The sequence below is a fragment of the Callithrix jacchus genome, chromosome X (genome assembly GCF_049354715.1).
Source record: "Callithrix jacchus isolate 240 chromosome X, calJac240_pri, whole genome shotgun sequence".
NCBI lineage: Eukaryota > Metazoa > Chordata > Mammalia > Primates > Cebidae > Callithrix > Callithrix jacchus.
Window position 1 is genome coordinate 151,179,749 of NC_133524.1, and position 15,301 is coordinate 151,195,049.

The 15,301-nt window shown below is 40.1% G+C and overlaps 1 protein-coding gene across 4 annotated transcripts in view; it reads right to left on the reverse strand.

The window, feature by feature from the left end:
* The window catches only part of TMLHE (trimethyllysine hydroxylase, epsilon), a 169,154-nt gene that overhangs the window by 39,502 nt on the left and 114,351 nt on the right, over positions 1–15,301 (reverse strand). For all 4 annotated transcript variants that reach the window (XR_004738823.3, XM_035289569.3, XM_035289570.3 and 1 more), the window contains 2 exons: positions 12,117–12,293; positions 6,853–7,132 (listed from right to left, as the gene is read on the reverse strand). Coding sequence is in view for 3 of the 4 variants with exons in the window: in XM_035289570.3 (XP_035145461.1) it covers positions 6,853–7,132; positions 12,117–12,293 (457 nt within the window). In the remaining variant the exon portion in view is untranslated. The remainder of the gene's footprint in view (positions 1–6,852; positions 7,133–12,116; positions 12,294–15,301) is intronic.

Here is a 15,301-nt window from a genome sequence, read left to right on the forward strand (position 1 = left end):
TGTGATGCCCCCCGCTGTGTTCTTTTTGCTTAGAATTGACTTGGCTATGCGGGCTCTCTTTTGGTTCCATATGAAGTTCATGGTGGTTTTTCCAGTTCTGTGAAGAAAGTCAATGGTAGCTTGATGGGTATAGCATTGATTCTGTAAATTACTTTGGGCAGTATAGCCAGTTTTATGATATTAATTCTTCCTAACCATGAACATGAAATATTTCTCCATCTGTTTGTGTCCTCTCTTATTTCCTTGAGCAGTGGTTTGTAGTTCTCCTTGAAGAGGTCCCTTACGTTCCTTGTGAGTTGTATTCCAAGGTATTTTATTCTTTTTGTAGCAATTGTGAATGGCAGTTCGTTCTTGATTTGGCTCTCTTTAAGTCTGTTATTGGTGTAGAGGAAGGCTTGTGATTTTGCACATTGATTTTATATACAGAGATTTTGCTGAAGTTGTTTATCAGTTTCAGGAGTTTTTGGGCTGAAGCAATGGGGTCTTCTACGTATACTATCATGTCGTCTGCAAATAGAGACAATTTGGCTTCCACCTTTCGTATTTGAATACGCTTTATTTCTTTTTCTTGCCTGATTGCTGTGGCTAGAACTTCCAGTACTATATTGAATAGAAGTGGTGAAAGAGGGCATCCTTGTCTAGTGCCAGATTTCAAAGGGAATGCTTCCAGTTTTTGCCCATTCAGTATGATATTGGCTGTGGGTTTGTCATAAATAGCTTTTATTACTTTGAGATACATTCCATCGATACCGAGTTTATTGAGGATTTTTAGCATAAAGCGCTGTTGAATTTTGTCAAATGCCTTCTCTGCATCAATTGAGATAATCATGTGGTTTTTGTTTTTGGTTCTGTTTATGTGGTGAATTACATTTATAAACTTGCGTATGTTGAACCAGCCTTGCATCCCTGGGATGAATACTACTTGATCATGATGAATAAGTTTTTTGATTTGCTGTTGCAATCGGCTTGCCAATATTTGATTGAAGATTTTTGCATCTATGTTCATCATGGATATTGGCCTGAAGTTTTCTTTTCTTGTTGGGTCTCTGCCGGGTTTTGGTATCAGGATGATATTGGTCTCATAGAATGATTTGGGAAGGACTCCTTCTTTTTGGATTATTTGGAATAGTTTCAGAAGAAATGGTACCAACTCCTCTTTGTGTGTCTGGTAGAATTCGGCTGTGAACCCGTCTGGACCTGGGCTTTTTTGTGTGGTAGGCTCTTAATTGCTGCCTCGACTTCTGCCCTTGTTATTGGTCTATTCATAGTTTCAGCTTCCTCCCGGTTTAGGGAGTCTATGTCTCTTTGTAAGGCGTTAAGAACTTGCCTTATATATCTGGGTGCTCCTGTATTGGGTCCATATACGTTTAGGATCGTTAGCTCTTCTTGTTGTATCGATCCTTTTACCATTACGTAATGGCCTTCTTTGTCTCTTTTGATCTTTGTTGCTTTAAAGTCTATTTTATCAGAGATGAGAATTGCAACTCCTGCTTTCTTTTGCTCTCCATTTGCTTGGTAAATCTTCCTCCATCCCTTTATTTTGAGCCTTTGTGTATCCTTGCATGTGAGATGGGTTTCCTGGATTTTTATCCAATTTGCCACTGATGGGTTTTGGATTTTTATCCAATTTGCCAGTCTGTGTCCTTTGATTGGTGCATTTAGTCCATTTGCCTTTAGGGTTAATATTGTTATGTGTGAATTTGATACTGCTATTTTGATGCTAGCTGGCTGTTTTGCCTGTTAGTTGTTGTAGATTCTTCATTATGTTGCTGCTCTTCAGCATTTAATGTGATTTTGGAATGGCTGGTACTGTTTGTTCCTTTCTATGTGTAGTGCCTCTTTCAGGAGCTCTTGTAAAGCAGGCCTGGTGGTGACAAAATCTCTGAGTACTTGCTTGTTCGCAAAGAATTTTATTTTCCCTTCTCTTATGAAGCTCAGTTTGGCTGGATATGAAATTCTGGGTTGAAAGTTCTTTTCTTTAAGGATGTTGCATATTGGCCCCCACTCTCTTCTGGCTTGTAGAGTTTCTGTCGAGAGATCTGCTTCGAGTCTGATGGGCTTCCCTTTGTGGGTGACCCGACCTTTCTCCCTGGCTGCCCTTAGTATTTTCTCCTTTATTTCAACCTTGTTGAATCTGATGATTATGTGCCTTTTGGTTGCTCTTCTTGTGGAATATCTTTGTGGTGTTCTCTGTATTTCCTGCAATTGAGTGTTGGCCTGTCTTGCTAGGTGGGCGAAATTTGCCTGGATAATGTCCTGAAGAGTATTTTCCAGCTTGGATTCATTCTCTTCGTCACATTCTGGTACGCCTATCAAATGTAGGTTAGGTCTCTTTACATAGTCCCACATTTCTTGGAGACTTTGTTCATTCCTTTTTGCGCTTTTTTCTCTGATCTTGGTTTCTTATTTTATTTCATTGAGTTGATCTTCGACTTCTGATATTCTTTCTTCTGCTTGGTCAATTCAGCTATTGAAACTTGTGCATGCTTTGTGAAGTTCTTGTATTGTGTTTTTGAGCTCCTTAATCCATTCATATTCCTCTCTAAAGTGTCCATTCTTGTTATCATTTCATGAAATCTTTTTTCAAGGTTCTTAGTTTCTTTGCATTGATTTAAAACATGTTCTTTTAGCTCACAAAAGTTTCTCATTATCCACCTTCTGAAGTCTAATTCCGTCATTTTGTCACAGTCATTTTCCATCCAGCTTTGTTCCCTTGCTGGTGAGTTTTGGTCCTTTCTAGGCGGCGAGGTGTTCTGGTTTTGGGTGTTTTCCTCCTTTTTGCACTGGTTTCTTCCCATCTTTGTGGATTTATCCACCTGTTGTCTGTGTAGTTGCTGACTTTTCGATTGGGTCTCTCAGTGGACACCCAAATTGTTGATGATGAAGTATTTCTGTTACTTGGTTTTCCTTCTACCAGTCTAGCCCCTTTGCTGTACGACTGCTGAGGTCCACTCCAGGCCCTGCTTGTCTGGGATGCACCTATAGCAGCTGCGGAACAGCGAGGGATGCTACCAGTTTCTTTTTCTGCTATCTTTGTCTCAGAATGATGCCTGCCAAATGTCAGTCTTTTGGATATAGAGGGGTCAGGGAGCTGCTTGAGGAGACAGTCTGTACTTTGTAGGAGCTCAATTGCTGAGCTGTGAGCTCTGTTGTTCATTCAGGGCTGTTATGCTGCTATGTTTAATTCTGCTGCAACATAACTCATAAAAAAAACCTTTTTTTCTCAGATGCTGTGTCTGCGGGGGGGGGGTTTGGGCTTTCCTTGTGAGTGTCCGCCTCGCTGTCCTGCCCAGCTAGGAGGCAGTCTAGTCACTATTTGCCTGCGGAGGCTCCGCCCTGCTGGTGTGAGATTCGCCCTGTTTCTGCAGGCTCTGCCTTTCTGCTGCGGTCTCTGCCCTGTTGCCGCGGGCTATGCCCTGCGGCGGAGTCTCTCTGTTGTACCGGGTTGCCTCAGCAACAGCAGGCTGGGTCAGCAATGGGCGTGTACCTCAGTAGGGGCTGATTGCCTCGGTAATGGCGGACGCCCCTCCCCCATGGAGCTCTGCTTTAAAAAAACCTCCTCACCGGAGCGTTTGGAATCGCCGTTTTGTTTGTTGTACTGCGCTACCCCAAACGTTGTGTCCCTGGGGTTTCCTGGGCTGGCTCACTGTCCAAGTCCTGTTCAGTCTCAAGTTCAGCCCTCTCAGGTCTCAGTTTGCCGGTTCAACAGGGCACCCGTAACAGTGCGCTTTTGTATGGAGCGCTGTGGAGCGCCTCTGCGCTCCAGCACGGGCCGCAGCCACACTGGCTGACGGCTACACCTGCCAAGACCTCTGCTTGGTGTCCCACATCTCTTTTATACCTGGGAATTTCCCCGTTCTGTGGGCAAATAAGATCCATCTGGAAATGCGTCCCTGACTCACCCTCTCCACACATCCAGCGAGAGCTTCAATCCTGGGTTGTTCTCACAGCGCCATCTTGAGTCCTCCCTCCAGTATTTTTTTTTTTGAGACGGAGTTTTGCTCTTGTTACCTAGGCTGGAGTGCAATGGCGCGATCTCGGCTCATCGCAAACTCTGCCTCCTGGGTTCAGGCAATTCTCCTGCCTCAGCCTCCTGAGAAGCTGGGATTACAGGCACGTGCCACCGTGCCCAGCTAATTTTTTGTATTTTTAGTAGAGATGGGGTTTCACCATGTTGGCTAGGATGATCTCGATTTCTTGACCTCGTGATCCACCCGCCTCGGCATCCCAAAGTGCTGGGATTACAGGCTTGAGCCACCACGCCCAGCCCTTTTCAATACTTCTTTAGTTACTCAAAAATAACAATAGATTTTCTTTGGTTCCAGGATTTCATTTATAAGGTGAAAATGACAGTTGAACATGCTAGTCTTGACAATTCTGTCATTGATTAACATTCTAGAAAGTTGAGAAGAAAACTGTGAAAGTATAATGTTCTATTCTGGAAGCTTAGAGAATCATTCCACACTGATTTAGTACCCAGTTTTCATAGCCTTCATAAATTCAAGGTTTTTTTCTATGCTCACCTTTATTTCATAGAAAAAGATGATGTAGCTGCTTCTGGAAATGAGTTAACTTTATTTACTATTTTTATAGCTGTTGTCTTTTATTAGTCTCATTTTTTCAATAATGGTGATCATTTCCTAATATTTTGGATAATCTAATTTGCAAGGATGACTGAAGAGTTTTCATATTCTTTATAAGACACAGAAGTGATTAATGTTGATTGTCATCTTTTGGACATGAAGAAATAAGGAAAAGAGAAAAGGATAGTTTGTGTTAGCAAGTATTTAGTGAGATTTGCCATACCCTTGTTGTTGTGTCTCTCCTTAAAGTATACAACATATATTTTGATTTTGTAATTATTTTCCCGGTGGGCTCAAAAGGTCACTTGAATTCTTCTTTTTTGAGACGGAGTTTCGCTCTTGTTACCCAGGCTAGAGTGCAATGGTGCGATCACGGCTCACCGCAACCTCCACCTCCTGGGTTCACGCAATTCTCCCGCCTCAGCCTCCCGAGTAGCTGGGATTACAGGCACGCGCCACCATGCCCAGCTAATTTTTTGTATCTTTAGTAGAGACGGGGTTTCACCATGTTGACCAGGATGGTCTTGATCTGCTGGCCTCGTGATCCACCCACCTCAGCCTCCTAAAGTGCTGGGATTACAGGTTTGAGCCACTGCACCCGGCCTGGTCACTTCAATTATTTAGCCTTCAGAGTTCATCTTATTTTCTGAACCCTTTAAGTTCAAATAGGAAATGGTCTTTCTTTTAAACCATTATCCCTAAGCTGTCTCAATTTATTGCTTACCAGCACAGTTTCTTTCACTTGAAAGTTCTCAAACCATGATTAAAACTGAATGGCTCACAGATGCTGTTAATTATGCTCTTCCAGCACAGGGCAGAAGACCCAACGTATTATCTACTACAAAATGAGCTATATCTGGAACTTATTAAGTAAAAGAAAAGTACGAATCATAATAAAGTAGGTTGATATCCTTTGGGTGGCCGAGGTGGGTGGATCATGAGGTCTAGAGATTGAGACCATCATGATCAACATGGTGAAACCCCGTCTCTACTAAAAATACAAAAAATTAGCTGGGCACGGTGGTGCCTGCCTGTAATCCCAGCTACTCGGGATGCTGAGGCAGGAGAATTGCCTGATTCCAGGAGGCAGAGGTTGCGGTGAGCCGAGATTGTGCCATTGCACTCCAGCCTGGGTAACAACAGCCAAACTCCATCTCAAGAAAAAAAAAAAAAAGTAGGTTGATATCACACTTAATACTATAGAAGATAAATCTATATAGCACCCAGAAATGCAGAATGGTAATGAAAAGAACAGTGTATTTATGATTAGGAAGCCTGGGCTATTTGAATTCAAGTTCTATTGTTTACTAGCAGAGCAATCCTGGGTAAAACGCTTGGTATATTTGAGTGTCAGTGCCTCATCAGTAAAACGGGGGAAATAACTTTAAAAGAAAATAACGGGCCGGGTGTGGTGGCGCAAGCCTGTAATCCCAGCACTTTGGAAGGCCGAGGCAGGTGGATCACGAGGCCAGCAGATCGAGACCATCCTGGTCAACATGATGAAACCCCGTCTCTACTAAAAATACATAAAATTAGCTGGGCATGGTGGCGCATGCCTGTAATCCCGGCTACTCTGGAGGCTGAGGCAGGAGAATTGCCTGAACCCAGGAGGCGGAGGGTGCAGTGAGCCGAGATTGCACCATTGCACTCCAGCTTGGGTAACGAGAGTGAAACTCTGTCTCAAAAATAAATAAATAAATATATAAACAAACAAATAAATAAATAAAAATAATGGGTGTACATGTGCTGCCTGAATGCTATATAGCCTTTTAAGGCAGTGTTATTAACAATCAGTCTTGGAATCAAGCCATAGGGATTGTAGAGGGTCAAAACTGGATAACCTTTAGATACTATCTTATTCAATCCTCTTTTGAACGGACAGGAAAATAGAAGACAGTGGGGGTCTAGGACGTGTGTCTGTGTGTGTAATGGACATGTCTACTTGATGGTAGAACTCAGACTACTATCCAGTTATCCTTACAATCAGTGTTTTTCCAGTGTACGATAATATCTCTCACTTTGAGGATCACTGGGCTAGAAACATATTACCAACGACTCTGTATAAATCATTATATTTTACATGCAAATGTATTTAGAGTTTAAAAATCCAGACCTCAAATAAAGCACTGCAAATGGGAATCCCCTTATTCATACTCAAAATATTCTGAATTGAAAATGAGAGTGACCATACCCGTTACATTTATTTATTGGTACTCATGATCTGGAAATTAACTATGGTAATGTGGATATCAGGAAACACATGAATTACCTGATTAAGCTGATCCTTTCTGCCAACTTCTCTGTGTGCTCTTGAGTGGGAGGGACATTTTCTACAAAAGCAATTCCATAGAGCAGAAAGTTTTGCAGAAACTTCTTCAATCCCTCCTTGGTTTCTAAGAAGCTCTGGCAATCTGCAGATGGAACTTGGGCTTGCTGGTAGATTTCAGCATTCCATAATATCCTAGGCTGGATGACTTTTTGTTTCTGCCCTTCGTAGCTGTTTTTCACTAGCCAATTCAAGTCGTATTTAGTCACGTGACCATCTGACCCTTTTAAGGGGAAAAATAAAAGGCACTAAAATAATAATTACAAATAATGTCAACATTTTAATTGGTTATAAAGTATAATTGAGTATAATTTCTTAGAAATCAGTTACCTAGTACTGTATTGTTTATGAAACCAAATTAAAATGAGTGCCTAGAATGTTTCTGAGACAGAAATATGTGTGGTTTGAATGATATGCCTGAATAAATGAATGAACAAATAAATCTTCCCAGAGGCTAAATAAGTTAACAGAATTATAGTTAACATGCTAAAAGGCCATCTGGCAAATTAACCAAGTCATCACAGAATGACAATCCAGGTAGGTTTTACCCTACTTGGTACTCTCTCCTTGTCCCCATCCCTGTCTTCCATCTATATAGGAACTCAGAATGTTTGAGCTAGAAGGGGCTAATCTTTATTTTACAGATGGAGATAAAGTCAGTTAGTGACTCACTCAGGATCATACCACTAAGTACTATAGGTGGAACTAGAACCCCACCTTCTTGCTTCTAGAAGTTCACTACGGCCAGGCGCGGTGGCTGAAGCCTGTAAACCCAGCACTGTGGGAGGCTGAGGCAGGTGGATCACGAGGTCAAGAGATCGAGACCATCCTGGTCAACATGATAAAACCCCGTCTCTACTAAAAATACAAAAAATTAGCTGGGCACGGTGGCGCGTGCCTGTAATCCCAGCTTCTTGGGAGGCTGAGGCAGGAGAATTGCCTGAACCCAGGAGGTGGAGGTTGCGGTGAGCGGAGATTGCGCCATTGCACTCCAGCCTGGGTAACAAGAGCGAAACTCCAGTTCAAAAAAAAAAAAAAAAAAAAAAGAAGTTCAGTACCATTCTATGCTACCTTCCTCTTCTACATGATATAGGACATTTCTGTCTAATTATATGGCATCAACACAATATGATAAAATGACTTTGTGACTTCACCTGCTTTGCACCACCCTCACCCAAAAAAAGTTGAAAACCAACCCCAAAATGCTTTAGAAAATCTTCAAGATAAGCAAAGGAAGCAAGTAGCAGAAGGAGTGAAAGGTTTGTCTATCCTTTTTACTTCTCTCTCTCTTTTTCTCCCTCCCCATGATAAAAAAGTATCACACTTTGGATAATTTGGAAAGCATAAAAAGTATGAGACAATTAAAAGTCACCATGTTTATCATTCTACCACCCAGATGAAACTATGATTGACAGCTTGGCATCATTCCTTTCAGTTTTTTTCTATGTATTCTCTTATTTTATATAATTCATATACATAAATATGGTATATAAAACTTGGGACCCTGCCATTGTCACTTAACATTGTAACAATTTTTAAAATTAAATTTTATCATTTTTTAAATTAAGTCTTTATTAAAGTTAATTTTTAAAGCTTGCAAAATGTACATTACCAAGATTTACCTAACCCATCTGTTCTTCTGGGTATGTACATGTATTTTACATTTTTTCCTATTATTTAATAGTGATCATCTTTAACCATATTCTAATAATTTGGAAATAGAATGCATATTTCTTGAAGGTTTGTACCTTTGCATTTAGAAATTTCAAAGATACAAACTTTTAAGAGTTCTGATATACATGATCATATTACTTTCTAGAAAGTCTACTAATCTTCATTCCCTCCAACAGTACCTATGTGTCTATCAAAATGGAGTATTCTTATTTTTAAAATATATGTTTTTTTCTAATTTGGTAAGTAAAGTGAAACTGCTGTCTTGTAATAATTTTAATTTATTTGTTTACTAATAAGGCTCATAAGAATACTTTTTCTATTTGTTAGACATCTATGTTTCTTTTCTTTTCTTTTTTTTTGAGACAGAGTTTCTCTCTTGTTACCCAGGCTGGAGTGCAATGGCGCAATCTCGGCTCACCGCAACCTCCGCCTCCTGGGTTCAGGCAATTCTCCTGCCTCAGCCTCCTGAGTAGCTGGGATTACAGGTGTGAGCCACTGCGCTTTGTTACATATTTTCTATAGCTCCATTCACTCACAGCTCAAGAGCTGAAGAATCGAATAGTTGTGACAGAGACCATATAGCCCACAGAGTTTAAAAATATTTACCATCTTGTTCTTTACAGAAAATGTTTGATACTCCTGCTTTAATGATTTGTCTGTTCAGTACTTTCTAACATTTTTCTATTGTAATAATTGTACTTTTCTTACAATTTAACAATAGCACCTTACATATTAAGGATATTTAGTTTTTGTCATATATTTTCCTAATATTTTGCCAAGTTGCCTGTTTTTAAATAAATGTTTCTATGGCATTGTTTCTTCTATTGTAAAGAAATTAGTAGTCAATGTGTGGATTGTAAGTATGTTTTTTCCTCCAATACTTTTTCTTTCAACTTTTTTATTTGGAGATAATAGATTCATAGGATGTTAAGAAATGGTAGGAAAGTCCCATAAGCTCTTCCCCAAGCCTTCCTTAGTGTTAACATGTTATATAACCACAGTACAATGCCCAAACCAAGAAAGTGGTATTGGTACAATCCCTTGAGCCTATTCAGATTTAAGCAATTAAACATATATTCATGTGTATAGATCTATGCAGTGTAATTACATGTGTAACTTTGTGTAACCACCACCACAGTCAAGATACTCAACCATATGACTCCTCCATGTTACCCTTTTATAGCTACATTTGCCACCTCCTACCCCTGCATCCCTAACTCCTGGCAACCAATAATCTGTTCTCTATCTCTATAATTATGTTATTTCATGAATATTACATAAATGAAATCATGTAGATTGATTGTTTTACTTCAGCATAATTTAATTGAGGTTCTTCTGAGTTACTGTGTCTATCATTAGCTCATTTCTTTTCATTGCTGAGTAGCATTTTATCATATGGATGGTTTGTTTAACCATTCACTTACTGGGTAGTTTCCAGTTCTTGGCTATTACAAATAAGGCTAATGTGAACATTAATGTATAGGGTTTTTTTGTGAACATAAGTTTTCATCTCTTTGGGATAAATGCCCAGGAGTGTGATTTCTAGGTTGCATGTTTAAGTTTCTTTTTTCTTAAGAAACTACCAAACTGTTTTCCAGAGTATAGCATTTTACATTCCCATGAGCAAAGTATGAGTGACAGAATTTCTCTACATCTTCTCTAATATTTGGTGTAGTCACTGTTTTTTAATTTAGTCATTCTGATAGGTATTTAGTGTAGACTCATTGTGATATTAACTTTCTTTCTTTTTTTTTTGAGACAGAGTCTTGCTCCAGCACCAGGCGCCAGGTTGGAGTGCAGTGGCATGATCTTGGCCCACTGCAACCTCTGCCTCCCAGGTTCAAGCAATTCTCCTGCCTCAGCCTCCTGAGTAGCTGGGACTACATGTGTGCACCACCACGCCAAGCTAATTTTTGTATTTTTTTTTTTTTTTTAGTAGAGAACAGGTTTCACCATGTTGGCCAGGATGGTCTCCATCTCTTGATCTCATCATCTGCCCACCTTGGCCTCCCAAAGTGCTGGGATTACAGGCGTGAGCCACTGTACCCGGCCCGTGATATTAACTTTCATTTGTCTAACAGCTAATAATGTTGAACATCTTTACATGTGTTTATTTGCCATCTGTATATAGTATTCAGCAAAATATGTGAGCATATCTTTTATCCATTTTTAAATTGTATTGCTTGTTTTTTATGCTGAGTTTTAAGAGTTCTAGCACCAGGCAAAATCTGAAGCTGTTCTTTTCTTGATTTTTTATAGTTTCATGTTATACATTTAAGTCTACAATCTACTGTAAGTTGGTTTATATATAAGGTATGAGACTTGGGTTGAGGTTCTTTTATTTTTTTAATTATGGATGTCCAATTGCTCTAGCACCAGTGATTGAAAAGACTATTCTTCCTCCATTGAATGGCTTTTGCAATTTTGCCAAAGATCAGTTGACTATATTTCTGTGGATCTATTTCTGGGTTTTTTATTCTGTTCGATTGATCTATGTGTATCTGTCCCTCCACCAATACCACACTGTTTTGATTACTCCAGTCTTAACATCAGGAAGTGATTTCTTCCCACTTAATTCTTCACTTTCATAATTGTGCTGGCTCTCCTAGGGTCTGTGTATTTCCATTTAAATTTTAGAGCAAGCTTGTTTATAAAAAAAAAAATCTCGCTTTTATTTTGACAGGAATTGCATTAAAACTATAGATCAATTTGGAGAAAACTGACATCATTACTATGTTGAGTCTTCCAATCCATGAATATGATTTGCCTCTCCATGTGTTTATGTCTTCTTTGATTTCTTTCATCAGCATTTAATAATTTTTATAATATAGATCTTATACATACTTTGTTAGATTATAGCTAAATATTTAAATTTCTTTGAAGCAGTTGAAATGGTCATTTTTCATTTCAGTTTCTACATAGAAATACAATTGATATTTGTAGGTTGATCTGTGTCCTGTGACCTTACTGAACTCATTTATTAGTTCTCATAGTTTTATTGTAGACTACTTAAGGTAGTCTATGTTAGGCTGTCATATATCTGCAAAGAAAGAGTTTTATTTTTGTAGTCTATGTTAGGCTGTCATATATCTGCAAAGAAAGAGTTTTATTTTTGTAGTCTATGTTAGGCTGTCATATATCTGCAAAGAAAGAGTTTTATTTTTTCCTTTCTAATACGTATGTATTTTATTAATTTTTCTGGATTTACTGTAAAAGAATTTTCAGTATTATGATGAACAAGAGTGGTGAGAGTGGATGTTAAATAACAGTGGTAAGAGTGGGCATCGTTGCCATGTTCCCTGCCTTAGAAGGAAAGTGTTCAGTCTCACCATTAAGTATAATGTTAACTGTGGATTATAACAACTTTATTTGAAGAAAAAAATAAAATGTTTCAAAAAGTCCTTCCAAAACAAGAAAAGAAGAAAAGTAACTAAGAGAATAACCTATTTTTGAAAGGAACAAACCATTTTCCACAAAATAATTGTTCTTTATAAGAGTACCCCCAAAGAAGACCAAGTCTCCTGCCCACTCACAAGTAAAAAAGAGTGTGGTCTTATCCAGATGAATAGTCTTTGGCTTGATACATAAATCCACACTGGCTGTGTCCAAGCTGCGCTGATGAGTCTTAGAGTTGTAGCACGATGCTGAGCGGCAGTGGTCTCGAAGCCAGACATAATCGAAGCGCATCACGGTATTAGCATATTTCAGCTCTGGAGAAAAGATCACGATAATCAGAACTATTTAACGATATAACTTTTAAAAATCAGCATCCAGAAAACTTCCTTCTAAAAGTCTTCTATCAAGAAATAAGCAAGAACAATAAGGGTTGAGAGGAGGGATTTGTCCCTTATCAGATATTAAAATATACTGTAGAACTTCTATAATTAAAATGGTGTAATGTTGTATTTTAATAGGAAGATAAAACAATGGAAGAGTATAAAAAGCCCAGAAATATACCCAAATGGATATGAAAATCCGATATGTAATAATGTGACAGTAAAAGTCACTTTTACTTTTACAGGCAAAAGATGAATTTTTAAATAAATGGTGTTGGGACAACTAGATAGGATTTAGGAAAAGATAAATTTGTGTCTGTATGTCATGTTGTCACCAGGTCACCAAGATAAACTCAAAATATATAAGAGTACTAAATTTCAAATATGAAACCATTCAAGTATCAAAAGACGGAAGCATAGGTGAGTAGAGAATATATAGGAGGCGATATGATTTGGCTCTATATCACCACCCAAATATCATTTTGAATTGTAATCCCCAATGTTGAGGGAGGGACTTGGTGGGAGGTGATTCGATCATGGGGGTGAACTTCCCCCTTGCTGTTCTCCTGAAAGTGACTGAACTCTCAAGAGATTTGGTTGTTTAAAAGTGTGTAGCACTTCCCCCTTCACTTTCTCCTGCTTTGCCATAGTAAGATGTGCTTGCTTCCCCTCATTTTACACCGTGATTGTAAGTTTCCTGAGGCCTCCCAGCCATGCTTCCTGTACAGCCTGCAGAACTGTGAGTCAATTAACTTCTTTTCTTCATAAAGCACCCAGTCTCATGTAGCTCTTTATAGCCATGTGAGAATAAACTACTACAGAAAATTATTACCAGAGAAGTGGGCCATTGCTGTAAAGTTACCTGAAAATGTAGAAGTGACTTTGGGACTAGATAGCAGGCAGAGATTGAAACAGTTTGGAGGGCTCAGAAGAAGACAGAAAGGCAAGGGAATGTTTGGAACTTCATAGAGACTTCTTGAATAGCTTTGACCAAAATGCTGATAGCAATGCAAACAGTGAAGTCTATGCTGAGGTGGTCTCAGATGGAGCTGAGGAACTTATTGGGAACTGGAGTAAAGGTCACTCTTGCTATGCTTTATCAGAGACTGGCAGCATTGTGCCCCTCCTCTAGGGATTTGTGGAACTTTCAACTTGAGAGAGCTGATTTAGGACATCCAGCAGAAGAAATGTCTAAGCAGCAAAGTGTTCAAGATGTGGCCTAGCTGCTTTTAACAGTGTATGCTCATATGCATTTGCAGAGATGGTTTCAAATTGGAACTTATATTTAAAAGGGAAACAGAGTATAAAAGGTTGGAAAATTTGCAATGAGACCATATGGTAGAAGAAGCACCACATTTTTTTTTTCTGGGGAGGAATTCAAGGCTACAGAAATTTCCATAAGCAAAGAGAAGCCAAATGTTAATACCAAGACAATGGGGAAAATGTCTCCAGGGCATGTCAAAGACCTTTGCAGCCAGCCCCTCCCATCATAGGCCCTGAGGTCTAGAGGGGAAAAAAAAGCTTTGTGGGCCAGGCCCAGGGCCCCACTGCTCTATGCAGCCTTGAGACATGGCCCCCATGTCCCATGGCTCTGTGTCTCAGCTGCTCCAGCTCTAGTCATGGCTAAAAGGGACCAAGGAAGAGCTTGGGCCATTCTCCAGAGGATGCAAGCCCCAATCCTTGGCAGCTTCCATGTGTTGTTGGGCCTATGGGTGTCCAGAAGGCAAGACTTGAGGCTTGGAAGCCTCCACCTAGATTTCAGAGGATGAGTGGAAATATCTGGATGTCCAGGCAGAAGTCTACTGCTGGGGCAGAGCCCTTATAGAGAACTTCTACTAGGACATTGTGGAGGGGAAATGTGGAGTTGGAGGGCCTCCACAGATCCTCCACTGGTGCACTGCCTAGTGGAACTATGAGAAGAGGGCTATCATCCTTAAAACCCAAGAAAGGTAGATCCACCAATAACTTGTACCATGCACTTGAAAAAGCCACAGTCACTCGATGCCAGACTGTGAAAGCACCCTTGGGGGCTGTACCCTGCAAAGTCACCGGGGTAGAGCTGCCCAAGGCCATGGGAGCCCACCCCTTGCATCAGCAAACCCTCAATGTGAGACATGAAGTCAAAGGAGATTATTTTGGAGCTTTAAAATTTACTGACTGCCCTGTTGGGTCTTGAACTTGCATGGAACTTGTACCCCCTTGGCTTTGTCCAGTTTCATTCATTGGGAATGGGAGCATTTACCCAATGCCTGTGTCCCCATTGTATCTTGGAAGTAACAAACTTGTTTTGATTTACAGGCTCATAGGTGGAAGAGACTTGCCTTGTCTCAGATGAGACTTTGGACTTGAACTTTTGAGTTAGTGCTGGAATTAGTTAAGACTTTAGGAGACTGTTGGAAGGCATGATTGGTTTTGAAATATGAAAAGGGGCCGGGTGCGGTGGCTCAAACCTGTAATCCCAGCACTTTGGGAGGCCGAGGCGGGTGGATCACGAGGTCAAGACATCGAGACCATCCAGGTCAACATGGTGAAACCCCGTCTCTACTAAAAATACAAAAAAAATTAGCTGGGCGCGGTGGTGTGTGCCTGTAATCCCAACTACTCGGGAGGCTGAGGCAGGAGAATTGCCTGAACCCAGGCAGCAGAGGTTGCAGTGAGCCAAGATTGCGCCATTGCACTCCAGCCTGAGTAACAAGAGTGAAACTCTGTCTCAAAAAAAAAAAAAAGAAATTTGAAAAGGACATAAGATTTGGGAAGGGCTGGGTGGAATGTTGGAATGATATGGTTCAGCTCTGTGTCTCCACCCAAATCTTATGTTTAATTGTAATCCCCAATTTTGGGGGAGGGACCTGGTGGGTGGTAACTGGATCACGGGGGTAAATTCTCTCCTTGCTGCTCTCATGACAGTGAGTTCTCATAAGATCTGGTTGTTTAAAAGTGTG